The sequence below is a fragment of the Furipterus horrens genome, unplaced genomic scaffold (assembly GCF_987537825.1).
Source record: "Furipterus horrens unplaced genomic scaffold, mFurHor1.1.pri manual_scaffold_5, whole genome shotgun sequence".
Taxonomy (NCBI): Eukaryota; Metazoa; Chordata; class Mammalia; order Chiroptera; family Furipteridae; genus Furipterus; species Furipterus horrens.
Genome location: NW_028327175.1, coordinates 200241795 through 200269774, shown reverse-complemented (window position 1 = coordinate 200269774; position 27980 = coordinate 200241795). Strand labels below are relative to the sequence as shown.

General features: G+C 49.6%; 1 protein-coding gene across 1 annotated transcript; it reads right to left on the bottom strand.

Moving 5' to 3' along the window:
* Nucleotides 1-49: 49 nt before the first annotated feature.
* On the bottom strand, nt 50-27936 carry MCMBP (minichromosome maintenance complex binding protein). The gene is made up of 16 exons (XM_090278772.1): nt 27620-27936; nt 17368-17453; nt 16626-16766; nt 16457-16498; nt 15705-15806; nt 12209-12353; nt 11461-11612; nt 10001-10101; nt 9373-9545; nt 8982-9105; nt 7955-8072; nt 6659-6824; nt 5579-5712; nt 4232-4396; nt 1317-1405; nt 50-933 (listed from the first exon to the last, which is right to left on the bottom strand). Exons 1-16 carry the CDS (start codon nt 27675-27677, stop codon nt 807-809), a joined length of 1923 nt encoding a protein of 640 aa, XP_090134898.1. The 5' UTR covers nt 27678-27936; the 3' UTR covers nt 50-806.
* Nucleotides 27937-27980: the final 44 nt, after the last annotated feature.

Here is a 27980-nt window from a genome sequence, read left to right as displayed (position 1 = left end):
GTGGCCCTCAAAATGCACTGGGGTGACGAGAAAAATAAGGACAATGGAGTATTTTTTCAAAAAGCTAACATTTATTTCATTTAAAGGACTATCTCATTTTGAGATTTTCCTCTTATGAAAAAAATAATGGTGATAATACAATGATTTCTTTCAGGTAACTTGGCAAAATAAATTGGCAACCACGTCCATCTCAAAATTTTGGGAAACATCACTGGTCCGTGAACTCCAAAAGTATGGGAACCACGGCCACATTAAAGACAAGTTCTGCAGGTTAACAACTGTTAAGTAGAAAAAAGCTTGTGGTCAAATGTTTTGAAAATCGTGAAATTCTGTAGTATCGTTTCCCAAACATTTGACCACTAAACAACATTCAGATCCACTGTTAACTGGAAAGACGTAAAAATTTTAAGTAAACAATTCCTGACTTTGGAATTGCCACACAGTTTTCTTCAAACGAAGCTGATGCTAGCGTGTTAACAGAGTCTGGCCTGTGACTTAGCTGAAGCTAAGGAAATGGTATAATTAACAACATCTTATCAATATTAAACTTTTAATATCAAATACATTTTTGTACATTGTTACTAATTTATATAATTATAAAACAAACTCCAAAAGCTCCATAAAATCAGCAAGGTAAAAGCCCTTACTGAATATGATATAAACTTCAGATGTCACCAGGCTTGATTTCAGGAAAAGTCATTGGTTTTTGATACAAATTATCTACAAAACAATGTGGTATAAATGGCATTTGAGTTGTACAGTATGTGGCTACAGTTTGCCCGTCACACTCTCACGGGTGTCAGGTGTTACAGCTCATTCCCGTTCATGTACCTCAGCTGCTGGAGCCGCGTTCTTCTCAAAGACTCCAGCTGCTTGGCCCGCAGCCACCGCTCCCGTGACAGTGTTGTCTGACCAGCACTGAGAGACAGAAACCTGCGTTGACAGAGAGGAACGATTTAAGTCTGGACCTAGGATAATGCCTTGTTCCTTCGTTTTTAAAACCTAGGGACGCTGGCTTAGGAGACAAGAGCTCTCACCGGGACACAAAAGCAAAAGCGGGCTTCTGCAGAGGAGCCTTCCAAGGCACGTCTGGGGGGTGACCCGCTCGCGTTCAGCTTAGAGAGGAAGCAGCATGCCCGGGGTACCCCGACGCGATCACTGGCCAAACAGTCCCACTTCGATGAACCCCTTCATGAGGTGTTTTTAAAAGAAGATCCTTTCTATTTTTAGAAGTCTACCTCAGTTACTACGAAGTAAATCAGGCGCTTTACTCGCGCCGTGGCTGAATCGATCACGTGTGGACAGGTAATACTCACCGAGCTACAATGAGCAGCTGGTGAAGATCATCAGCGGTGATGCTCTGAGGGTCGTTCTTGCGCATTTCCACAAAGTCGTCTTCAACTGCCTTTATCAGAAGAGTAAATGGACTTTAAAACCAGTCCTTAAGAGGAAGTGACATTTGCATGTAAGACGGAAAAGGAAAAGAACCAAGTCCTTTGACTGATGTGAAGCGCGGACGTGAGCCCTGCTTCTCAGGCAAATGAGACGACGGGTGTGAGGGTTACCAGACTTTCTGTGTGTAAACGCTACTGGGGAGGGTGTGCCAAACAAAGTCAAACGGACTCATCTGAGAAGACCAGGCGAACAGGTGTCGGCAATACGCAGGGCCGAAGAACCACATCAGTAAAAACGTCAGAGCAAAGAGCTGAAAACCCTCTCTCCACCACTAAAGGGGATTTGACCACTAGTAAAAATGATCAGAATCAGCTTCTTCAAAACTGTAGAAATCAACCAGATGCTGGCAGCAATCTGAAGAGCATTTACTGAAGAAAGGCAGTGAGAACACTGAGCCTGGAGGAACTTAAACTTGCCCTGTTCCCCACCCCCACCCCACCTCCCGAGCAGCCCTGAAATCGGACAGCCTAGCACCCATCAAAGAAGACTGTGCGGCCAAGAGTTATTATTTGACTTGTCTGGTGGTTCCCTGAAAGAATCAATTTGCAAGGCTGTCTATTTAACCGGCCTTGGAGCTTGCCCAGTGTGCACAGCCTCTTCCCCCAGGGCATTTATGAAAAAAAAAAAAAAAAAAAAAAAAAACACATCAGAAGCACTTACCTTGGCTGCCTGCGGCACCAACCAGATAATATTGGGGCAAAGAGCAGGCTAACCGGAAGCCTTAAGAGGAAAAATAGGGAATGAGGTGTCCGTGTGTGTGTGTGTGTGTGTGAGAGAGAGAGAGAGAGAGAGAGAAAAATAAACTGCCGGGAACTCAGAAGGCTGCATGCAGGCACAGGCTCGTGGCGAGCCCTACGCTCTCCCCGTGGAAGAACCGTGAGACTCCGCAGGCAGGAAGTGAGGGACGAGGGCAGGGTTGTAAACTGCACGGCTGGGGGGTGAAGGCTTGCCCCAATGGGGTACAGGGCCCCTTGGCTTAGACAGGAGACGTTCTGCCTCCAGGCATTTAAGGAAATTACATTTCTATGCAGTCACTGATGACGAAGCTAACAGAGCGGAGACTTCACTGCCACATCCAACAAAGAACACAAAATATAGTTACTTCAGAAAAGTCATACAACAGCAAACCCTAGGGAGGGGGAACAATCTCAACAAAGTTGCCACATTATATTGTTTAAATTGTCTGGTTTTCAACACAAAAATTAGGAGACATACAGAGACAAGAATGTATAACCCATTCGCTGGACAACGAGAAGTCAATAGAAACTGACTTACTAGAGACAGACTTCCAATCAGCCATTCTAAGTATATTCAGAGGACTACGGGAAGCCATTGTAAGTAACTAAAAGACTACGTGAGGATGATGTTTCACCCAATAGAGAATATCAATAGATAGAAATTATTTTAAAAACAAACAGAAATTCTAAAGTTGAAAGTACAACTGAAATTTTAAAAAATCCACCAGGCATGCTAACAACAGGTCTGAGTCACCAGAAGGAAGTCAGCAAACTTCCAGTCAGGGCACCTGAGATGATCCAGTCTGTGGGACGGATGAGGAATGGAAACAGAAGCTCAGTCAGGCGTGCCAACCTACACGCAGGGGAGTGGCAGAGGGAAGGAGAGGAACAGGGGAGGAAACAATTTTAAAGCAGCAATGGCCAAAACTTACCAAATTTCTTGACAACTCCCCCAAAATGTGCATTAATCTGCACATCCAAGAAGTTCAATTCCAAGTCGGAAAACTCAACAGCAATCCATGCCTAGACACATCAGAGTTAAACCACCAAAAGCCAAAGAGAGAATCTTGAGAGGACAAAAGACTCGTGTACAAAAAAATCCCCTCATCAAAAACAATAGAGGCCAGAAGATGGTTGGAGGACATTTTTAAGACAAGATTTATTTTTAGAGAGAGGGAGAAAGAGGAGAGAAATAGCGATCAGCTGCCTCTCACACACCCCAACAGGGGACCTGGTCTGCAAGCCAGGCATGTGCCCTGACTGGGAATCGAACTGGCAACCTTTCGGTTTGCGGGATGATGCTCAACCCACTGAGCCACACGGGTGAGGAGGACTAGGAGGACAGTCTTGGCAAAGGTATATAGCCTTTTAAATCAAGACTTCTAGGTCCAGCAAAAAACTAGTCTTCAAAAGTGAAGGAGAAATTAAGACATTTCTGAATAAGCAAAACCTTAAGAAACTTTGTCACAAGCCGATCTGCCCTACAGGAAACACTGAAGAGAGTCCTTCAGGCTGGAACAAAGAACACTGCGACGTAACCGGGTCCGCACGGAGGTCGCCGGTAGAGGGAACTGCACACGTAATGGAAAAAGCAGCGTAAGTGTCTGTCTTTGTAACTTTTTTCCTCTGATTGAAAGACAGCTGTATAAAGCAATAATTACAAACGCTGATGGACACGCATGTATAAAGATGTAATCTGTATGACAGGAAAGCACAGAGGAAAGGAAGAGGAATGAAACTGTAAAGGGGCAAAGACTTTGGATACTATTGTGATTAAACTGACATTAACCCCAAATAGATGGTTATAGTTAAGATGGTTAATTGTAGCCCCAGGGCAAATACTTAGAAAAAAAATTATAAAAGACATAGAAATTACAACTATATATACAAAAATCTATTTCAAACAAGAGGAACAGAGGAATAAAAGTCCTAAGACAAAGAAAATGAATGGCAAAATCACCTTCTCGGCAACTGCCATGAATGTAAGTTGGTTAAACACTTCGCTGAGCCCCAGGAAACGCTCTGTCCGCCCCGCGTACCTTGGTGATCTCGTCGGAGATGCTGTAGTCCAGGAACCGCAGGAGCGTCAGGTACACGCGGAACTTGTCCAGCACGGAGGGCAGCACGGCCGACAGCAGGCTGCTCACGTGCTCCTCCATGTTGGGCGGGATGAGCTGGGGCTGCAGGTGGACCTGGCAGTCTGCCTGAGAAGAGGAAGCGGCCGGTGTTTGCCGGCGTCCCCGTCAGTCAGCTGCAGGCGGACGGGACTAATCGGACTATTGACTGTCGGGGGCGGTCACTGTTTCACATTAGTTTACGTGCGCTATGCCTGCGCCTCAGCTATAATTAGGAAACAGCCTTTTCTTGGTTACTTGGGTTGTCTCCACAGTATCAGCAAACACACAAAAGGGGAGCCAGCCTCGACACAGCGGCTCACTCGGATGTTCAGCCCTGGCTGGCGTGGCTCAGTGACCGCGTGCTGGGCTGCAGACGAAGGGTCGCCGGCTCGACTCCCGGTCAGGGCACAGGCCTGGGCTGCGGGCCGGGTCCCCGACTGGGGGTGCGCACACGATGCCGTTTCTCTCCCTCTCTCCCTTCCCCCCTCGCTAAAACTAATTAGGTTTTTTAAAAGATTTAAAGTGCTTTAGGTGTTTCCTTAACAGTGAAATATGCATTCTCTTATCTCATCACACTCCCCACAGAAAACTTACCAAACGGCCCTTTCATGCTCATCCCCAGTGTTCTCATGAAGGACAGGGGAGCCCTGCCGCACAGACACTCGGTGCCCGTTAAACAACTGAGCCTACTTCTCATCATTACAAGCTCTGTCAGCGCGGCGGGTGGCGCTCAGTGGGCTGAGCGCCGGCCTGGGAACCGGAAGGTCGCCGGTTGATCCCCTGTCAGGGCACAGGCCTGGGTTGCGGGCCAGGTCCCCATTTGGGGGCGTGCGAGAGGCAACCACACACTGATGATTCTCTCCTCTTTCTCCCTCCCTTCCCTTCTAAATATAAATGATAAAATCTTTAAAAAAAAAGGAATTGCCAGCCCTCCTGGTGATTGCAGCGATCATTTCCCCATAAAGCATAAAGATAATTATCAGGGCGTTTAGGAGCACTTTGAAAGGGTCTCTAAAATGGCTCTCACGTAAGACTGGCAGAAAACGGAACAGAGGCAGCAAGGACAAAGGTCCGGATGTGAAGCAATTACAGGCAACTTCCACCTCCTGTGCCCAGACGTGGGCGTTAATCCGTTCCCTTATTAATGATCAGCAGCTGGAGTTATGAAACCAGTTTCACTTGCTAATAAGCAGTAGCCAAGAGAAAAAACCAAAAGTACAGGTATCTTTCCCATATAACCTCCCTCCACTTAGAAAGGACTCATCGCACCGGCAGCAGCGACCTGCCCTCCGACGTGATCAGAACATTGATGTTGCAGGGGAATTCCATCTGGTGGTAACTGAAGTCATAGTCCACCTTCTGCCAGGTGATTAGGTTGTTCAGGGCCGTCACGTTATGGACACCTAGGAAAGCAAGAGGAGGACTTTTCAGTCGTCCCGTCGTAATCACCTGAACAAGTCAGATCTGCTGACACTGAGGATAAGACATGAGGTTTCTGCTTCTTTAAAACCGTGTGTGAGACACTGTCCAATTCACCACGCTAAGTGTTCGTTCAGCAATGGGCGCCCCGCACAGCATTTGTCAAGCCAGACAGATGTATTTGTGGGGCAAAGAGCCCCCGCCCCGCCCCAAATCTAGAGTAGTATCAGTATGCAATTGGGCAAAACCCAGGTTCCCAATTAAGCATGCTTACTCTCTACGGGGTGTGTTTAAGAGGACTAAAACAACATGGTAAAGCCCAAACTATTCATCCACGGAGACAAGGTTACCGAATTCCACTGAGATGCTACTCATTTTTCGCCAGGTGTGGCCCCGGGCCACTGTTTAATTGGGCCTTTTCCTCCTGAACGTGCCACCAGCGTGGTGTCCTCTCATTTGAGCACAGATGACGCTGCCTGCTTCCTTATAATTGTATAATGTTCCCTCAACTGGGATTAGTTCAGCCCATCGAATCTGCTTTGTTTTTCAGTCTTTGGGAAAAAAATTTTTTTAAATTTTTCACACAGAGTGGTAAAAAAGTGTTTTACTAGATCTTTTCTGCGCCTTCTTTTGAGGTAAGATATGACTAAAGGCAAAACCTTGTCCCTTTCCAGACTTAGAAAAGCTATGGCCCACTTCCTTCTCCTGTCCCCGCACCAGTGTGACGAGACTGTGACAGAGCGCCGATGCCCACAATCTGCAGCACACCGCGCTTTAACTGAAGCCGCACGCACGCCCTCGCCTCCAGTGTGTCTGAGGCGCGCATCTGTCCTCGCTCACAGGTACCCCGTGGGGGCCGTCAGCAGACCCGGCTCGGGCAGCAGCTCAGGAAGGGGGGGGGGGGGGGGGGCCTGGCAGCCGCGTGCGCACCTGGGGCGTCGAGTTGGCCCTGCTCCAGGAGTGTCTCGTCGATGACGAGCGACGTGTTGCTGGGCAGCTGCAGGAGCCCGCTGACCAGGCGGTTGGCCGCGTAGTCCTTGTGGGGGGTGAGCTTCAGACGGTTCATGTTCTCCACGGTCATCTGCAGGCGGAAGGACTGCAAAGGGACGTCCTTAGTGAGCAAGGGACCACGCTTCCTGTTCCAGGAAAACCTTCCCTTGGGACTAAATGCTGTGTTTCGTATGGGAAGATCTCGCTTCCTAGGAGAGTAGGCTCACGGCTTCTTGAGCTCTTTTAAGCAAAAACCCTATCTATTTCCTAAATCAGAATTTCACTGACATGAGCTGCTTTAGTCTCAACTGTCTATTCAGTATTTAAGAGTAACTGTTACCTTCCCAGTGGACGAGAAACAAACACCCAGAAGCTTAACTTCTTTAACTCACCACTGGGTAACAGAACAGAAACTAAAACGTTTATCTGCTCACCACGATGGGGAGAGAAACGCTTCACTGTCCCCTGCGCTCCCTGGATCTAAATCCTATCCACTCACCACAGGCCACTGCAGATCCCTGAGCACACTGTCCCAAGGAGACCCGAGGAGCAGAGCGCAGAGCCGTGGCTAGGCGCCCTGGCCTCAGAGCGCGCTCCCCACCCCCTCCCCCACTCCCCCCACCCCCCCACCCCCGGCCAGCCTTCACAGCACAATATCTGTGCAGCCCCCGTGTCCTTGACCCCTGCCCGGAGCCCGCCACCCCCGATGCCCCCGCTGTGCACTCCCCGCTCTAGCCTACACAGCAGTGCTGCGGGAACTGGGGTTGCTGAGATGTGCTGACAGAGAGACAAGGGACATTTTCAAAGTCAATGAAGATGGGAGGGGGCACATCACAGACACAGGCGCACCGCCCCCCAAGGAAGCAGAACCCGTCCAAGCCCCAGAGGGCTCCGAGCTCCGCATGAGCACGCCGCTCCTCTGCGTGGAAGCTACGTAAGGCCCTGAAGAGGCAGCTGCTCCGATGCACACACGCGAACCGGCACCAGCTGAGCGTACCGTTTTGTGAGAATAACTGTAATTGGGTTCGTTGTTACATTTACAGAAATTTCTGCTAAGGCGGCAGAAGTGCACGGTTCAGGGGTGTGTACATTTTAAATTACGGAGTTTGGCAGGCTCTGTTTCCCCGTAAAGACATCTATTAAATCTCAAAGTTAAATATTTGGGTTGACTGAAAAACACTTAGATGGACTTTAAAAGTGTGCTCAGCTTATAATACATATTTATATTGATCTTACTGCTGGAACAAGGTGCTGAATAATCCGATATAAGTGTTCTGTGAAGGTGCTGTTCCGTGGGCAGCCACTCAAGTTCACTGTAAATTTTCCTAGTGGAAGAATGTCTCTTCTTGTATATCTAGGGGGGAAAAAGGTAGCAACCAATAAGATACTCAGGTGACTTCCATTAGAAAACAAACATGGGAAAATCAACAGTGCCACTAAAACAGATTACTGCGATCAGCACTACAGTGTAGTGTAGGACAGAAAAACACTGGGGAAATCTAACCTTTAGAGAAATAGTACAGGTGTCTATAATAAAACACTGCGCAGCCACTGAAAAGTTCATCAAGAAGTAATCAACGCTGTGTCTGAACACAGCCTGACAGCGGTGTCCAATGAGCTCACAAAACCGAACACACAGAGGAAAAAAGAAACGCAGAACGATTTTCCTTACTAACCGGTGAATAATATTAACCAATAAATGTGAGCCAGGAGTTAAAAAAAAGCTCATCAAGACTTAGGGTGGCTATTAAGTACACAGTAAACGATAAGAGCACGCCATGCCCCTGCGCTCAGAGTAACAGACCCACACAGGAGCGTGCAGTGTCAGCGAAAGCGCCAGGAGCGTGACCTAGACGTGCTGACTGCGGTGACCCCTGGGCGGTGAGACCACGGACGGTCTCTCCTTTCCTCCCTGCGCCCCGGGAACCCACTGGAGGCGCCCCGTTCCTTTGCAAGCGGAACACACGGACCTGCAGCGCCGCGGAAGCAGGAGCGGCCACGCCGCCCGGCGGGCCCCGCTGCCGGGGAGACCGAGCGCCCGGGGGTGTGAGCAGGGAGCGCAGCAGGCAAAGGGGCGCCCGGCCCGTCTTACCCCTGGTCCTTTACCCCATGGTGGCGCCTCCGTTTAGAGACACCAAAACGCCCACTGTGAAGCTCGGAGGGGGTGTGGTCCGACCCCCGCTGCCCGAACGAAGGACCACGTGACGGGGAGCCCCGGCCCCATGGCCCGACCCCCCGGCCCCGGCGGGAAGGCGGCACTCACACGGTGGAGATGAGGTGCAGTATAAGGTACTCGGCGGCCAAGCTGTCCCCCAGCAGGGCGTGCGTGAGGAAGCCGAGGAGCTCTGCTCTCACTGGGGACAACTCCGACATGAAGCTTGAGACGACTGGAGAAGGAAGGGGAGACCAGGATGAACCCCCGTCCCTCTCACGCGTCTCAGGTCAGAAAGGTCACTGGGGGACAAGCGGGCCCGTGAGGCAGGGCACGACCAGTCGCGACTGGCCGAGGCCAGCCAACAGGAGGCCCCAACCTTACGAAGGAGAATTAACTGGAGGGCGACGGGCAGAGGAACAGTGACGACGCTGCCGGGCGGCTCCTGACACCCCGGGCCCCGCCACGACCCCGGCCGCGAGGCCGGCCCGCGCACACTCACAGGGCTTGCTCTCCTCGCGGCCGAGGCAGGCCGGCAGCAGGGGGTTGGTGTGCTGCAGCTTCTGGGCCAGAACCACGTGGATTCTGGGCACCAAGGACGCGGGGGGGCTGCGCACTCTGTGCTCCTCGGCTGCGTCTGCGCGCTCCATCGGGTCCAGGAGAAGACAGGCGTCCCTGCGGGGAGGGACAGGACTCCAGGTCACAGACGCGCCAGCCGTAGTGACGCGAAGAGTGTGCGTCTCTGAAAGAAGTGAAAACCCGAGCCGGGAACAGTTCTACCCGGACGGCTCCTTAAAAACCAGAACACAGCTCCTCCCGGGCCACCTCCCAGATGCAGGCCGGCTGGGTCACGGGACGCTATCACGTCCTTACTCCCTTCTTCCAGAAGAGTCACGATTTTATGCAGCGTGCTGTCACCGCGCTCACGGGGAGGCGGTGTGTCTATTTGTTAGGTTATTTCAAAACACAGAGACTCCTGAGCCATCAGCGGGGACAGCCGACATTACAGAATGTCTCAGAATCCTGGGTCTTTTCCACAGAAGCCCTCAGGTGTCTGCTTTCCAGTGTGCGGAAAATCCACGCATCTCTGTCCTCCTAACAGTTACCAAAGAAAGAGCCAGGAGACTCACCTTTCCTCATGGTTCAGCACGCTGAGCACAGGGTCCACGGAGAGGATGCCGTACAGCTCGAGGACGTCGTTCACTTTGAAGCAGTCCCAGTCTTCATACACCTAACAAGAGACCACGGGCCAACACGCTGTCAGGACTAAGGAACACCCAGAAAGCACACGACGTCAGTTTTGAAGCAAACGAATGACAATAATACCGCAGAATTTCAGATCAGGAAGTGGGCCTTAACACAGCTCCTTTATTTCATAAATCGAGACCAAGAGAGGTGAAGTGCCCGCTGAAGTCATGCTGCTGGGGAGCAAGTTAACAGCTGGGACGCAGGAGCCCTGACTCCAGCCCGACGTCCGGCACACGGCTCCCAGGACCAGGCTTTCCCCAAGTGCCGACAGTCAACTCAAACCAGAACAGGCACTACCTCAAAACCTATTAGACACACTAAGGGATGGGGAAACCCAGGACTGTTCACGTTGGACTTATTCACAAGCTATGCAACATTAAGAGGATAACACAAAACTGTAGACTGGCCGTGAGGTTTTTCACTGTAAAAACAAACTTTCAAAGCTGTCTGTCATGATGGTCTTTAATAAAGCCTCCTTGTATCAAGTGACACGCAGTGTAAGTGTGGCAGGAAAAATAATGGAATTCTGGTCTTCGCGTTACATGAAGTATCTCTTAAGTTAAAGCCACAGCAGATCAAAGCGGAAACTGTGAATGGTCATTTCTGAAACTTTATTACTTGTTCACCTACCATAATTAAAAAAGGAGGATAGCAAGATAAGAGAGCTAGTAATATTTTTTCTTGCATTTTAAATACAAACGAGAAACGGCTTTGGTAGAAGGAGGAGTGGGGAAGGTAGAGCAGGTATCGGAAACTTAGAAATAATACAGGGAGGGCGCAGGAACACGGACGTCCCCAGATGTCCACATCTTGACCCCTGGAATCTAAGAGTATGCTCCTTTATGAGCAGAAGTGACAGTGACCAGCAAAAACGAGGGCCCCAGAGGTAAGGAAATGGTCCTGGATTGTTTGGGTGGACGTCCCCCGATCACACTGGCCCTCAGAGCCGGAGCTTTTCTATCTCTGGAGGGAGAAGCGACTGAGGACAGCGGTCAGAGACGCACTGTCGCTGCTATGCAGCCGGAGGAAGGGGCCACAAGCCGAGCACAGTGGGTGCTTCCAGAGGCAGGAAAAGGCAAGACAAGCACCAACCCCCTCCCCTGGGGCCTTTGGAAGACATGCAGCCCCACTGACACCTTGGAGTCCCCCCAGGGAGATCCCCGTCAGACCGCGTGCGACCTGAAGCCTAGGAGGGGATGTGCTTTTGTCCTTTCAGCCACTGAGGCTGTGGTGACGTGTGAGAGCAGCCACAGGAAACTCACGCACACACGCTGAGTTTTCCGTTCTCGTCTCCGGGACACACGCGGCGCCCATGTCAGTGTCAGGGCGGCGCGCGGCTTACCTTCACAAGGCACGCGGGGCCCTTCTCGCCGGGCAGCGGGAAGTTCAGGTCGAAGGGCGAGGAGAGGTTCGGGGAGCTCAGCTGCTGCCCTGCGGAGGCTTCCGTCTCCAGCCGCTTCGGCTCGCCGCACCAGTGAAGGCCGCCAGCACACCCTGCATTCGAAGGAGAGCACTGTACTCGGCCACTTCCAAGGCCTTCTGGAGATGAAGAGCCTTCCCGAGAGGCCTTTCGAGTTTGCTCTAAATGCCTCTGGGCTCACACGCTTTGAAAGGCAATAACGCATCCTAGCAAAGCCCTCTGCCTGAGCCGGGTAGCCCAGTCGGTCAGAGCATGGCCCCCGTAGGCCAAGGGTGTGGGTTCGATCCCGGTCAGGGCCCATACAAGGAATGACCAATGATTGCATCTGTAAGTGGAACAACAAATCAACGTTTCTGTTTTCTTCTCCCCTCTCTCTACAATCAATCAGTAAATTTTTAAAAAATGGACCTAAAGAGAAAGGCCCCTTCCAGCCACGCACTGGAGACCCTTAAAAGCAGACAGCGGAGCAGCCCCTTCTCACCACATGACGCCTAAATGCGGAGGCCGACCGGAGAACGGCCAACCCTCTTGAAACTGCCTGTGAGGCTGATCACCGTGAGAGCAAGGCTGTCGCATCGCCACCAGCTCCCACATCCGAGCAACACCCCGCGACAGCGCGTTCCGACGGCACACCTAGCGCGCGCGCAGAGCGAGGCCGAAAGCAGCTCACCTGTCCGCCTGGCGCCCGCATGCTGCTCCTTCTGCTTGTGAGGCTGCAGGTCCATGTCCTCGTCGTCCTCGTAGCTCCTCTTGTGACGGCTGGGGGTGTATGACGTGGAGGGGCTGACCCGCGCCTGGTTGGCGTTCACATAGGCGTGCGACGGGGGGTTAAGGAAAGACCGCCACGAGCTAAGGGGCAGGCTGCTATGTTAACATACGACCAACAAATCACGGCTCGATCGTCAGCTTGCCTAAGATAAAAATGCGTTTTTACAAGAAGGCTGGACTCCCAGATTGGGTCACGAGAGGCCAACAGCTCAACCTCTGCCCCCGCCCTGCTGTAAAGAGCTATAGGGTGGACAGAAGACGGGGAGCAATGCCTTCCGGTCCCTGGACAACAGGGAGCATGAGGTTACGGTCCTCGAATGTGGAGCATTTCCCGGGTGAACCCCACTTCATCCCCAGCGCGCTTGGGGGCGTTTTCTAACCTGCAACCAAGGAGAAGTGAAGGCCCGACCCCTGCGGGGTAGAGGAACCACAGGGCACTGCCCAGGTCAACAGAAGCAACCAGAATTCGATGACGGCACTAGAGGGGAAGGAGCTCCCGCAGAAGACAGAAGAAGACCCAGAAATCCGCGCAGGTCCCATCTGGGTCTCTGGCAGAACACAAAGCTGTGGCAACTTAAGACAAGATTCCTTGAGGCCTCGCAGAGAGCAGTGGCCGGCCGGCCAGGTGCTCAGTGAGGTTCTGGAAGTCGTGCAACGCGGAGGACTCGGCCCTGCTGAGCATCCCCGGCCCTTAGGTGAGACCCAGAAACAGCGCATCGCATGGGTGAGAACTGTGTCCCAGACAGGGCTCCTCCAAACCCAGCTGACCAAACCCCAAACCAAGCCTTGAGAAGGTTACAGTGACCCATTTGAGTCACCTGCCCAGTAGGAGAAAATGCATCATTCCTGAAATGAAGACCAAACGGAAGTTACAATGTTTGCTACAATACTTACAATATTGTACCAGCATATAGTACTTCCAATACTGTATCAGCATATAATAACATAATATTAATTACATAGGAAGAAGCAGGAAAAGATGACCTATAACTAGGACTAAGAACAGTCAATAGAAAACAAACCCAGAGATGACCCAGATATTGGAATTAGCAAAGACATTAAAAAGCAATGATAAAATTTACCATTTTAAAAGAAGACAGATGAGTCATTCATGAGGCATCTTAGCACAGAAATGAAAGAGAACTAAATGAAAAATCTACAACTGAAAAATAAAATACCTGAAATGAGAAAACAAAAAACCAAAAAGGAACAGTCTCGGTCACCAGGAGGACAATAACAAGTAGTGGAATGATCATGTGACGGGTCCCAGAAAACAAGACAATGATAAGAAACTGTGACATAAAAATAGCTGAAGAAATAAAGACTGAAATCTGAGATAATGTCAACCCACAGATCCAAAAGCTCCAAAAACCCCAACAAGATAAAAACATGAAATCCACACCTGGGAACATCACAGTCAGCTGCTGAAAAGCACCGAGAGGCAGCGAGAGGAAAATCCATGCCCACACAGGGCAACAATGATAACATGAGGGCTAACCTTTCATCAAAAGACAATGGAACATATTCCATAAGACAATGGAATAAATAATACCATTTAAGTGCTGAAGAGGGAAAATACCTACCAATCAAGAATTCTATAGCCAATGAAAATATCCTTCAAAAGTAAAGGTAAACTAAAGAGATTTTTTAGTTAAACCAAAGCTAAGACAATTCATCACCAGATTCCAGATAAAAAACACGAGACAGAGAGAGCCGGAAATAGTAAATACGTACACAAAATATATGTATTTTTCTCATTTCTTAATTTATGTAAAAGACCACCGATTGTTCAAATCAACCATATAATATATCGTGGGCTCTCTTGTAAGGACAAGTGACTGTACTGCAACAATAGCACAAAGAACGGGAGGGGACGGGTCGACACAAAGTGTTAAGATCAAGGATCAAAGAAATCACAAGGGAAATCAGAAAATATCTTGAAATAAATGAGTGAAAAGAAATAAAACTTGCGGACTGCAACTAAAGCAGTGATTAGAGAGAAATTTATAGCCGTAAAAGCTAATGTTAGAAAAGGAGGAAGACTTGAAATTAATGATCTGAGAATCCACTTAGAGAAGCTGGAGAAAAGAACTAAAACCAAACTAGCAAGGGTAGAAATCAATGAAACAGAAAACAAAAATTAAAATGAAAAGCTAATTCTCTGACAAACGACGAGTAACACTGATCAAGAATAAAAGAGCCCTGGCCAGTGTCGCTCGGTTGGTTGGAATGTCATCCTGTAAGCTGAAAGGCCCTGGGTTCGACTCCCAATCAGGGCACAGACCTGGGTTGCCAGTTCAGTCCCCCCGCTGGGCCTCGTACAAGAGGCAACTGATCACCGCTTCTCTCCCCCCCTCTCCCCCCCTTCCCCTCCCTGTACAATCAATAAGCATATCCTTGGGTGAGGATAAAAATAAAAAAAGAATGAAGGAGAAAAGTCAGTTATACCATCGGAAATAAAAGAGATCACTGCTAGACATCCTCTGGGCATTAAAAAATATATATATGAAGAGCCCTCTGTTCTTCACAGACATTCAACAAGTACGATTGAAGGATTTTAAACAATTCCTAGAAAAATACAACTTATCCTAAGTGACACAAACAACTTTTTTAAAAGATGAATTGAAAATATTCTTACGAAGAAAATGCCAGGCCCTGAATGGGAAACCACCCAAATGCTCCCCAGTGGAGACAATCCATATAAACACACACCATCAGCAACAAAAGGAACGGACGACAGACAGACACGCACAGGGCGAAGCGCAGACGCGTTATGCTGAGCACACGACGTCAGACACAAGGCTCCGTCCTCTATGATTCCATTGACCTTCAAAAGCAAGTGAAACAAAGCTCGGGTGGAAACCCAGGACGGCGGCGGCGGGGGAGGGGCGCGGCGACCAGGGAAAGGTGAAGGGACTGCTCTGGCACGAGCCCTTCACTGTGACTGGGGTGTGAGCCGCCGAAGCGTGCCTCAAACCCCACGCGTTTCGGCATCTATAAACCACGCCTAAAAGTGCTGCCGACTGAAAAATTAAATTAGAAAATTAAACGGGGACGATGTTCCCACAACCCCTCTCAAAAGAACCAACATATTGCTCTCCCTTGAGAAAATCAGAGCTAGTTGTAATAAAAAACTCTTCTTACTTACTCATCACAGTGCTTTCTTTAAGTCTGCCTTAATCTTTGCGACAGGACTGCACTACCAGAATGTACCGTAATCCTGTAATTTCTCAGTGATGAACAGTGATTGCTTCACAGGTCTAATTTTCCCCCCCAGCTAGCTTCACTGGAGTAAAAACACTAAGTTTGTAAGAACTTAAAATCTAAATTATGGTCTTTTCAATTAAGAAGATAATCAGGAGCCATTTAACACATAAGAAGGTTCAGATAAAGGATATTTCTTTTACCCACACAGACTCTCCGGGCACTGGGACGCAATAGAAAGTCTGTCTCTCCAAAGTGGCAGTTCGTGGGGAGTTTAAATCCACTTCTTGCTGAGGCTGTGACACACACAAAATATTGTTTTTTAAATTTTGTTAAGAAAAAATTTTTTTTAATTAACCACATTTTCATGTTATTTAGAAAGCCATAGTAAATATTTCACATCAAGAGTTAACTGAATTAACAGGCAGCTACTAAACCCAAATTATCACTGTTTAGAAGAATACTAGCAGTTTTTAAAAATGCAGATACACCGTATTCTGCCTTCTTCCTTCTCCCATGTTGATGCGCACGAGAGCATCTATGGCTTCCTTTTATCAAAAAAGCTTAACTTTATTAAAACTTTTTTCTTCCCTGGAAAAGTGGGCAGATCTTGATCAAATTTAATTAAACAAGTGTCAAGCCCCAAGTTAATCTTCCACTTTCATTTTTAAAGAATTTACCATAATGTGTAATTTTTTTTAACCAAGTACATAGATCTCGGGAAAAGAAATAAATTATGTTGTCATTTATAATAGTCTACCTTCTAAGAGATTTTTAGAAGCCAAAAACATAACAGAAAGAAAATTAAGGCAAAAAATTTCACGTGACTTCTTAGAACTTATTTATACGCAAGATAAATGTTAGATCAATCAGAAGAAAGTAATAAATTCTCTGCTTAAGACAAAATTCTCATTAAAAACATTTTCTAGCTCTTCAGGATACATACCCCACACTCGGCTATATCTCTGTATTTTCCAAAATGAAGAACCTATAACCCAAACAAAGGAGAACAGTATTATAGCGATACATTTAATTCAAAACTACCATAACCCAAGAACAAAACTGATACCCCTGATTTATAAACAGAAAGTTCCACGGCAAAAAGCTACACATACACGTGCTCTTGTGTTCCGGTTAACCGTTTCATAGACTCCCATGTAATACTCAGGGTCGAACATGTCCTGAATCATGCAGCGGAACTTCACAAAACTGTTCGGTTTCAGATAATGAAGAGGAACCTCATTCAGTGACGGGACCTGGAAGGAAAACGAACACGTCAGTAGGTGTTCTGTCTATAAAACCTCAGGCTCACGCACACGCACAGACTTCAGACCCAGACCCGACCCGCAGCACACAGGCACGGAACTCAGCCCCGCCGGGAGCCGATGCTGCCAGGGGTCAACATAACTAACTGCGGGACCCACGTCCCTCCGAGCTCCTCCGAGGCTGTGCAACGACCGTAGGCTGCAATGGAAACAAAATGCTTCTCCTTCTGAGCACTTTCCCGGCAGCGGAAAGCCGCCGGCTGTGCTGAGCTCTTCTTTCGGAACGAGAACATGCCAATTCTTTTTAAATGAGTAATAATCGAAGCTCTCAGACACCGATTTGTTCTTAGACAGTGACACAGTCAGTTACTGCCACCTAGAGGCATCAACGCACAGACATTTAAGTGCTTGAACTTAAGCTTAAATCGCAAAAGAGACCAAAATCTTTTAGTGCATATCACTTAGAGCACTGAAGGCAGAAGGCAGTATACATTAACGTCTATGTTTTAAAATTACACGTGGATCACTACCCGCTGAAGGGGTGGGAAGGCAGCCTACCCCGCTCCCCCACGAAGGGCAATGATACACTCACCCATTTAGGAGCATTATTTTCCTTCAGCTTTTCCTTAAAATACTCGATCACCTTCTTCTCCCAGTCCGAATTAACTCCATTTTGGGCTGAAAGACAAACAGCCTTTTCAAAGGTAAAGCCACAGCACACGGCACCAGACCACCTCCAGGCGGGCGACAAGTCCCTGAGGCCGCGCACACCCACACGGCAACGAGCGCCCGCCCGCGGCGGCCCCCGCGGAACGGCAGGAGGCCCCCCCCACCCCTGCACAGCACCCCGCTCTTTGAGAACCCTGCCCCGTGGGCGCCTTTACCTTCACCACGACCCTGAGATGAAGAGCAGAGGTGCTTTTTCTTTAAAACTTTCCTTCGGAATAGCTTTTCCAAGAAGCCGCAGGCCCAGTGCGAAGAGCACCTGTGTCCCCGCCCCACGCGCTTTAGGACTTGCTCTCTGTCGCACGTGCTTTGCGGGGCCGTCTGTCATATACTTTGCACTCTAAGCACTGCGATGTGTTTCCTGACTGCAGGTTACCTCACACGGCCACAGCACCGTTCCCAACCTCGGGGTGCTAAAAAGTACTACGGTCTCCCGATTTAACCCGCTGCACCGTCCACGTCCCAACTTGTGCTCGCCGCGCTCCCCCGTCCGCCAGGGCCCTGCCCGCCACCTCGTGTTGCTCTCAGCCACCACGTACGTTTCCTGCGGACCGGTGCCTCGGTCTTCGTCTTTTCTGACATTCGTGCTCAGCATATCTATGGGCCCCAAAAGAAAGAGACGCTCCTCGCCTGGGGTGTGCCTGCGGCCTCCCTCGGGCGAACTGCAGACTCGTGTTATCGGCCAGATCGCTGGCGCACGCACCGCCGTGTTCCTGTAGCGTGTCATCCAGGGCCGAGGCGTCCGTCCTCCCCTCATGCGACGTTCAATGTGAGAACCCGGGCAAAGTGCTCCTGCTCGTCCGCTGTGTCGTTACAACTAAGGCGTCGGGGGGCGGCGGGGGAGGGGCGCTTCAAGACCAGGCAAGGGGTCTGCACAGATTTAGCACCCACGGGTGACACATGCACTGGCGACCGCAAAACGATGAGGAGGGTGTTTGTAACGTCACGTTACAGGTGAGAACACCACGGCCTGAGAAAGGAGGAGAACTGGCTACGGCCAGAGAGTAAGTGACAGAATGAGGAACACCTCTTATCGGCACCAGAGCCACCAAGCCGCAGGCTGGCCAGTCCTACCTCCGTTTGGATTTAAAGTCCTGCTACTACCACCCCCCGGGCAGGGCGGGCTTCCAGCCGCTTTTACTTAAAGGCCTACTTAAAGGCCGGTTCTAAAAAAGGGGTGTGTGGGGGGGGGTTGGTTCTGATTGCAACGAGTGTTAAATCTGCTGGTCTTTAACGCATGGTTCCCTGGCCCCTAGCATTAGCAGTCCGAGTAATTAAAAATGCATATTTCCAGCCCATCCCACACCTAGTGATTCATAAACTTCGGAGAACCACTGCCGCACTAGATGAGTGTCAATGCGTGATCACTGAGTGGGATTTTTTTAAAAAAAGGTAGGTATTTCTGCTTCTAGTCCAAATGGGTGTTTAAAGGAAAGACATATGCATGTGGCCCTGAGCGCCACGCTAACACAGCTGGGCGTGCACAAGCCACGTAACACGTGGTGAAGCGTCGTCAGAGTGGGAAGCGGTAAGCGACTTCTAAGTAACTAAATGGACACGAAACCAACATCCTTAGTGAAGGCCGGCTGCCCAGCATCTGACACTGCTGCGCAGTTAAAGGGCCGCCTGCGACAGTTCAAACAAACTAAAGATCACGCACACACCGACGGCCGTCCGTTATCTACGGAGCCTCCGTGTGCCGCACGCTCTGCCAGGCTCTCAAAGGACACTTAGAGTGGAAAGAACTTAAAGCAACGGTAAGTTCAAGTTTGGCGCTGGCTGGAAAAACAGCCAAAGGCAAAGGAAAACGGACGCAGGTCAGGCGTCTCCGAGAGGCCTCCGATGGAGGTGGCACTGAGCTGGGCCCCGGAAGGCGAGCGGGACAGGGACACGCCAATGCACACTCGGACCCGCGGCGTCCCGCCGGCGTGCTGTGAGTTTTTCTCTTTTAAAATGTGTCCGTGTGACATCATTCTTTTTAGTTCTTAAAGATTTTATTTATTTTTAGAGAGAGGGGAGGGAGAAGGAGAAGAAACAGCAGCTGGCTGCTTTCTCTTATGTGCCCTGAGAGGGGACCAAGCCCGCAGCCCAGGCCTGGGACCCGACTGGGAATCACACTGGGCCCTCTGGTTCGCAGGCCGGCGCTCAGTCCCCTGACCCACACCCGCCGGGGCTGGATACGAGTTGTGGACATTCGTCCAGAGCCTCAGAATGGACACCACCCAGAATGGACCCTAATGTAAACTACGAACTTGGGGTGATAATGATGTGTCAATGTAGGTTCATCGACCGCGACAAATGTACCGCTCTGGTGGGGGGGTGCTCATACTGGGGGAGGCTGTTCCTGTCGGGGGGCAGGGGGCGCGGTTATGTGGGAGACCTTCGTACCTTCTGCTCGTCTTTGCTGTCAACCTAAAACAGCTCCGAAACAGTAAGGTCTTCAAAGTCAGGGCAGGGGAACAGGGACAGAGGCTCAAACGGGGGTTAAATATATATATGTGTGTACATACGTATATTTTTTAGAATACTGGTTGTAAGTTATAACAAAGTAACATAGCAAATGTTTAATGAACTCTCAAGGCTCTGCCGGGCACTAGTCTAAGTACTTCAAATGCAGCATCTCATTTAATCCTTACGACAGGCCTATGACGTCTCCTATACCCATTTCACAGATAATAAAATTTTAATTCAAAAAAGATTAATTAAGTTGATATGTTTATACTCAGAAGTTAGAAGGAGGGGCCAAGCCGCGGCCCACTAACGAGGTGGTAGGAATGGTCTGCCCTAGCTGCTAGCAGTAAGGGGTGCATTTCCTGCAGAGAATTTAAAAATAATAAAGCCAAGGTAACACCATGTATCTGCAATTCTAAACCATGTCAGTGGCAAGACGCTCTTCCTTGGAAAGTCTTTGGTTGCTCTCAATCCTGAACAACTCCCTGTCGTTACTTCTGAGCTTTAACGCGTATGGAAGGCAACTCGGCACATTTTTACTGCTTCCTCTTTAACAAGCATCGCGTTCTGCGCCTGAGCTATCCCAGAGGATCATCCTCAGTGACGCCGCTGGGTCCCAACACAGACTCGGCTACGCGCGTCCGCTGGGACAGAAAAGCTCTCAGTGGTCCAGACGCTGGAAACTGGCTTGGGCACAGCTAGGGTTCCCCAACCCCTGGGGTACCCCCGAGCCCTAAATGTCCACTACACGTGTGCAGCCAACACCGCCACAGTGGTCGCAAAGGTGGAGAAACAGCTTGAGTTACATCGGTTCTGTATTTTATGAGACAACGTGGGAGCTTTGCATTTAATGTTTAAAAGAGCGAAATGCTGGAAAATTTTAGCTCCTATATGAAATAGTTTACTGAATTTCAATAGTAGCTTTAACAGCGAAATGCGTTCTTCTTAAACTGTTATCTGCTTTAAAACTAATCCAGAAAATGCGTCAGTAACATCAGTGGTACGATTTGATAAATGCCCGTGTCTTCTGCAGGTTTCCATTTTATTAGAATTCTCTTAGAAGTTACCAGATAATGCTTTACATAAAATATCATTATTTTGAACCATAACCAAAAGACCAAAACTCATACTATTAAGTCGTGATAAATATTACTGAGTAAAGAATTGCGCATTTTTGTCCAGCAGGTACTTGGGAGGTTATTCTTAATTCTAAGAATTAACTACAATTAAAACAAAATTACTCAAATCTGAAGTGTGATACCCACACCAATATGGAAGCACAGTGACACAGCAGAACTCAAATGACAAAAAACTCTGAACCGGGGGTGGGGTTGGGGGCGGTGATAAAGACAGCGAGGTCTGGGTTGATTCTGAAATAAGTAACTGCGTGTAGCTCCGATTCACGACCACTGCGGAAAATAACACAAGTCTGAAGCAGGAGGGTTACAAGTGTCCGGCCCAGGGCGCCAGGTGCCCGGGGAGGGCCCTGGAGTTAAGAAGTAGTCTGGCTCTAGGGTCTGTAACCTTCACTAGTCTCTATTATGAAAAGAACTTGATAAAAACACTACAGATTCAATGCAATCTGTATCAGAATGCTGTCTTTTTTGCTGAAATGGACAAATTCTAAATTCACATGGAAACGCAAGGGACTCCGAAGGGCCAGAACTACCCTGAAAAGGTACGAAGTTGGACTCATCCTTCCTCATTTCAAAACTTAACACAAAGCCCCAGTCATCAAGGCAACATGGTACCAGCAGAAGGCTAAGCATACACACCGATGGCATGGAATTGGGACTTCAGGAATCACAATACTTTTTTTAATCTACTGATTTTTGGGGGGTGGGGGGCAGAGGTGTCAAAACCATTCAGTGGGGCAGGAAGAGCCTCAGGGTGCTGCCGGGAACTTCTGAGTAGGTGAGCACTAGTGGGGAGCATGCCCCGGTGTCCTGAATGGACAAAAGGGGCCCTTCCAGACCCCGCCCTATGTGCTTCTTCATCTCGCTGGTTATCTGGATACTTCATGACACTTTTACCAAAGAACTATACACATGACCCACGGGCGTGAACAATGGTGGGGGCAGTTCCTGAGGGAGTGGGGGTCGCTGGGTGGGGGGGTGCAAAGGGGGAAAATCAGGGCAACTGGAATAACATAATCAGCAAAATATAATTTCAAGAAATGGTACTTTTGTAACAAACTGGTAAGTGTAAAAAATAAACCCCAAAGCAAACGGTGCCGAGACAACTGGATGTCCTGTGCAGAAGAACGAGTATGGACCCCTACCCCGTCCCAGGTACAGAAAGTAATCCAAAATGGACCAAAGACTCAAGTGCAAGAGCTAAAACTGCAAAAGTCTTAGGAAAAACACGGGCGTAAATCTTCTGCATCTGGCCTCTTGGCACGTCTTCGGCGTTTATCTGTGTCGCAGCGCGTATCGGCAGCGCCGGGCGCCTTTTCGTTACTTACGTACAGCAGCCTTCCACTCTTCGTCTAATACCGTCAGGTCTGCTGCGACCACGTGCAAGTTACTTAATGAGTGAAAAACTTATATGTACACACTACACCTTTTGCCCCGGCTGCCAATCTCTCCTTCTCTGAGAACGTGCCCCGCCCCCGCTGAGGCGTGGGCCTCAGTCACTAGTCAGGACCGTCACGCACAAGGGCAGGAGGGCACTGGGACTCCACGCAGGGCCAATCAGATTCTCCAGCCCTGGAATCGGGGACGAAACAGAAGGTGCTAACTGGTTGGGTGGAAACCAGGGGCAAATGAGCGTGGGAGCTGTGCGGAGCGGAGAGAAAGCTGCTCTGACTCCTGCTAGCTTTCCAGTTCCTGATCCGCTCAGTAGCCTCTCGAGATTCCAAGCCACCGACCCTCCTGCCTTTGGACTCTACGGCCTCAGAACAAATTCCTTTTTTTTCATGGCCTACCACGGACGAGATGGTAGGAGAAATCTAAGGCGGGCACTGACAGAAGGGGGCGAGTTGTCTGTTTAGGATCACGGTGACAATAAAAAATGCTGACTTTTAGTCAGTTTACTTTTTTCCTTCATTAAGATTTTATTTATTTTTAGAGAGAGGGAAAGAAACATCAATGTGTAGTTGCCTCTCATGCACCTGGCCCGCAACCCAGGCCTGTGCCCTGACTGGGAATGGAACTGGCGACTTTTTGGTTCACAGGCCAGCACTCAGTCCACTGAGCCCCACCCGCCAGGGGTAGTCAATTTTCTTACTGCTTTAAATTCTTTAAAGTACTAGGAAATACTTCCTGCTCGCCTCCACACACCAGTCTTTGTGCATGAGATACTCTAGTTCTAGTTCTGTTGGATACAACCAAAGTACCTTAAATATAACCAAAAATAATGATCTTGACCCAACCAACAATCTAAACAGAAAACAGTAAAAGAATCAGAGTTGATAAATATTCCTACTTCTGTAATTTACAGTGGTTATTAATTCAAGTTTTTAATTAATTCAAGAAAAGAACATTTCTTTTAAAGAAAAAATTATTTAAAAAAAAGAAATGTACAAGCCCTGGCTGCTGTGGCTCAGTGGATTGAGCATCGGCCTGCGAGCCAAGTGTCGCTGGTTTGATTCCCAGTCAGGGCACATTACTAGGTTGCATGCCAGGTCCCCAGTTGGGGGCATGAGTTAGAGGCAACCACACAGCGATAAAAAAAATAATAATAATAAAAAAATAAAATAAAATAAATGTACAGAACCATTTTCTTTTTTTTTAATTTAGGATTTCTGCCTTTGCTTAAGGAAAGCAGTTTAATATGGGTCACTAAATGAACCATCACTGGGGGACTGACTCATTAGCATTATGCAATGGAGTGCAATAGAGATCTGCTGAATGAAAGTATTCCTAAATCTTAAGCCTTCAACCTCAATGTCCTGCATATAAAATATTTTATATACATGAAATATTAAGGCACTTTATGAAGGCTTATAGAAAAAAACTCTATTGGGTGGGACAAAAAGTCAGGTTAGTCTTTTCTGTAGAATAAAGGACACATTTTCCATTTTCACCGATAACGACTGATTTGGAAATTTTGAGTATTGTCAGCTGTCTCCCACTATTGGTTTCCAGTGGGTAGAGGCCAGGGGGCTGCTAAATGTCTTCCAATGCATAACACAGCCCCACAGCAGAGAATCATTTGGCCAAAGTGACAACAGTACCAAGAAACTCAGCAAACCACTTTGGTCACGTTCAGTCAGTCACAGCACCTTCTCCATACGCTGCACAGATCTTGCGCATTTCAGGTGCATTTTTACCTTTCTTGAAATAGCAAAGCATAATACACTGAAAATGTGTATTTCCTTCCATCTTCAATATTAAAATGGCCATATAAAACTTCACCAATGTTGATAAGTTTTTTTTAAATGCACACTGATATGACAGCTGTCACAGTACAATCTAACAAAATGGTTTTATTTAAGACAACTAAGCACTACTGGAGCCATCACAGGGAAAAAACTAACTGAGATACTTGGCCAACCCAGTATATTAACAACTGCAACATGGCAGATACAAATTCAAAGTACAGATCAGCACACAAAGATCAATTATGACTCATCGTTAGGAGTGGCCATTTACAGAATTCCCAAGTTTCTTATCTGAGCCAAGAAGAATTAGGATCTGTAGTGAAAATAACTCATATGGGACATGATCACAAATTCTTTGAATCACTACAGGGTCTGCCAGAACCGTCCTAAGTTTGAGATTTGTGGTCACAAAACCATCCCAACTCATACCATTTATGATTTGGTTAACTAGTCTTTCCCACTGCTCCCAGTCAACAAATGTTACCAAGCGCTTTCGAAGCACAGGAGTATTATGGGCAATGAGGATATGCCTGTGAGTAAGGCAGCTACAGGCCAAGAATTCTCAGAGTCAAAATCCAGGTAAGGAACCCAAGAGACAAGTAATTTCGACAACGTGTTTTACGTGCTAATTTCCGGACACAGGATCCTGGAGCGACATGGAGCAGGGGTACTTAACTTAGGTTCCCAAAGGAAGAGTGGGAGTCAGCCAGGGAAGCGGAAGTGGGATGGGAAGGGGGCACCAGGCAAAGGAAACGTGCGATGCAGAATGCCTGGAGGCAAGATTCAAAGTCGGAGAAATGAAAGAGAGTTCAATGTGATGGGGTCTGAGCGCTAGATGGGATGGGACCAAGAAAGGCCTCATAACCCACAACAGTCGTGCGTTACTTTGGTATTGGGGGGGGGATTTAAAACAATTTCCTACTCAACTAAAGAGTCTAGAAGTTTAACACCTGACATACTTCTCACACAAACATACCCACAGAGCTGCTATTACAAAGGTATTCAATATATTCACAGTGACAGGAAAATATAGCAAAAATGTATATACTACACTTCAGAACAGCTTCTATAAAAAACCGTGACTACAAGACAATATTAGTTTCTTCTCTGTAAGGCACAACCTACATGGGAACAAGACATTCTTGGGGCAGGGGAAACGACATCAACAATTCACATTTTCTTTTCTTTTTTAAAAACATTTTATTTATTCATTTTTAAAGAGAGGAAGGGAGGGAGCGAGGAAGAGAAACATCCATAAACATGGGTGGTTGCCTCTCACATGCCCCCAACTGGGGACCTGGCCAGCAACCCAGGCATGTGCCCAGACTGGGAATCGAACTGGTGACCTTTCGGTTTGCAGCCACGCTCAATCCACTGAGTCACACCAGCCTGGGCTCTTTTCTTTTTTTTAAGGTTTGTTTTTTAGAGAGAAAGGGAAAGGGAGGGAGGAAGACAAGGAGAGAAATATCCACGTACAAGAAAAACATTGATCGATTGCCTCTCATTCGTGCCCCAACCGGGGACCTGGCCCACAACCCAGGCAGGTGCCCTGACCAGGAATCCCACCAGTGACCTTTCAGTTCCCAGGCTGGCGCTCAATCCACTGAGCCACGCCAGCCAGGCAGGGCAAGTCACAAAATTTTCAAACTACTGTAAAGCCAGTATTTTACATCCAAATTATAACCTTTCTGTACCCGGATGAAATGTGCCCCTTAGGGTCATCCACTTGGAAGACAAAACCTGACACAAATACATTCAAATCTCTATCAAATGCAAAGTCTTCTCATTTATCCAGCACACCTAGGGTATGGGGTTTTCTCACAAATAAAAATTTCTCAAGATCAGTAACTGGAACTTCACTCTTTAAGCACCAAAAGTTTATACTTTTGAAGGACTTTTTTCCCTACAAAGTATCTATGTATCTGCACCCTGGTAAAGCAAGTGTGCAATTTAATCTTCACAACGTATCATGGGGACATCAGTTACGGTTCCAGTATTCATTATAAATATCAGTTACTAGGATTTAGTGGTCAGATATTTGTCTCTTCCTCAAAGCACTTTTGGTGGGTATATAATGGTTTTTATTTTGGCTGGTTAAAAAAAAAACGTATATATATACAGGCCCCAGCTAGGTAGCTCAGGGGCTTGGAGCGTCGTCCCGATACACTGAGGCTGCAGGTTCAATCCCCGGTCAGCGCACACAGGAGAAACTAATGACCGCATCAACACGGGGAACAAATCAATGCACCGCTCTAAAATCAAGCAATAAAAATAAAATGAATTTAAACACACTCGCACAGTTTTTCATCTTTTCTTTATCGGGCTGTCCGTGTTCACCGGCTGCCACGGGGAAGCCTAATCGGCTCCTGTCGTTTCAGCCTGGGAACTCCCGTAACTGCACTCGCTCACATTACAGGGAAAAGGACTCAAGAGTTGCCGAGTCCTCCCTCCAAGGAAGAGCACGCACACCTCACGCCGTCAGTCTGGGCTCCTGGGGCCTCGACAGCCGCTCAGTGGGCGTCCCCACTAGCGATCGACGACGCCCTCCACGGGCCGAGGCCACCCCCCAGCTCCAAGCTGCTCGCCGGCGGGCCGGGCACGCCGGGGCAAACCCAGAGGCTCCCGGCCGACCGCGCCTGCCTCCGCTCCGACAGCTGCGGGGCCGTCGGGACGCCCCGCTAACCGCACACAAACGCACCCCGCTTCCCGGGCCCCCGCAGAGAAGTCGCACCAACGGCAACAGCCGCCGCGGAAACTGACGGAGCCGGCCTGCAGCCTCGCAAGCCCCTTCCAGGCAGGAGCCCGTCCGCGGAGTTCACCGCGCCGGGCTGCGCGGGCGCCCTCGCAGGGCAATCCGGCTGCTGCCCCGAGCCTCGGCCCGGGCGGCGGACGCGGGCAAGGGCGGCGCAGCCAACTTCTGCCCCGAGCCGGCCGCCGCTCCCCGGCGCACCGGAAGTTTTGAAATACCCTGCAGGCTCCCCAGGCGGAGCGCCTTCCCCGCGCCCGTCTCCGCGGGCCCGCCCCGGGGCTCGAGGACCGCTCCGGAGTCCCCGCGCGCGCGGGGCGCCGGCCCCCGGCGGAGCCAGGCAGGGGGCGCAGCCGTCAATCACGGCCGGCCGCCCGCTCCTCGCGGCGTAACCTTGGCCGCTCGCGGGTCGCGAATCCGGCAGGTGGGAGGCACCTGCGGCCCGGCCCGGGAAGGGGGTGTCCCCGCGCGGCCGGCGCAGGCCCCGGCGGGCCATCTGGGCCGCGGGAGCCCCCGGGAGAGCCCCGCGCGGGGCCCGGCGCCCCGGCTCCGCGAACTCGGCGGCCCGCCCGGCCCGCCCCCGGCGCCGCCGCTCACCGAAGAAGCCCTGCACGATCCCGAGCGGGTGGTTGAGCCAATCCTCCCCACACGGCATCTCGCCGCCCGGCGTCCCGCACCACGGCTCCTCCTCGGGGGCTCGGCCGCGCCGCGCCCGCGCCCTCCCACGCAGGGCGAGACTCGTGGCGCCGGCCGCCCAGCCTCCGGGAACTGCGGCAGCGGCCGCGGCAGCCCGGGAGGTGCGGGCGAGGGGAAGGCTGCGCGTACGGCTCCCCAGCCTCCACTTCGCACAATGGCGGGAAATAGGCGCCACCGACCGCGCTGCTTGCGACCTGGGTGGAGCTCGCGCGGGAGGGGCGGCGGGAGCGCGCGGCGCGGCCCCGTGCGCGAGGGGGCGGGG

Bases quoted from the DNA above. Each gene is read 5' to 3' on its own strand.
- MCMBP (XM_090278772.1), bottom strand. From the start codon at position 27,677: ATGCCGTGTGGGGAGGATTGGCTCAACCACCCGCTCGGGATCGTGCAG. The intron at 11,613-12,208 runs GTGAGCTGCTTT...CTTCGAATGCAG, and splicing joins TGCGGGCGCCAGGCGGACAG to GGTGTGCTGGCGGCCTTCAC. The intron at 6,825-7,954 runs GTAAGATCAATA...GTCCCTTTGCAG, and splicing joins TTCAGCACCTTGTTCCAGCA to TCCTTCCGCCTGCAGATGAC.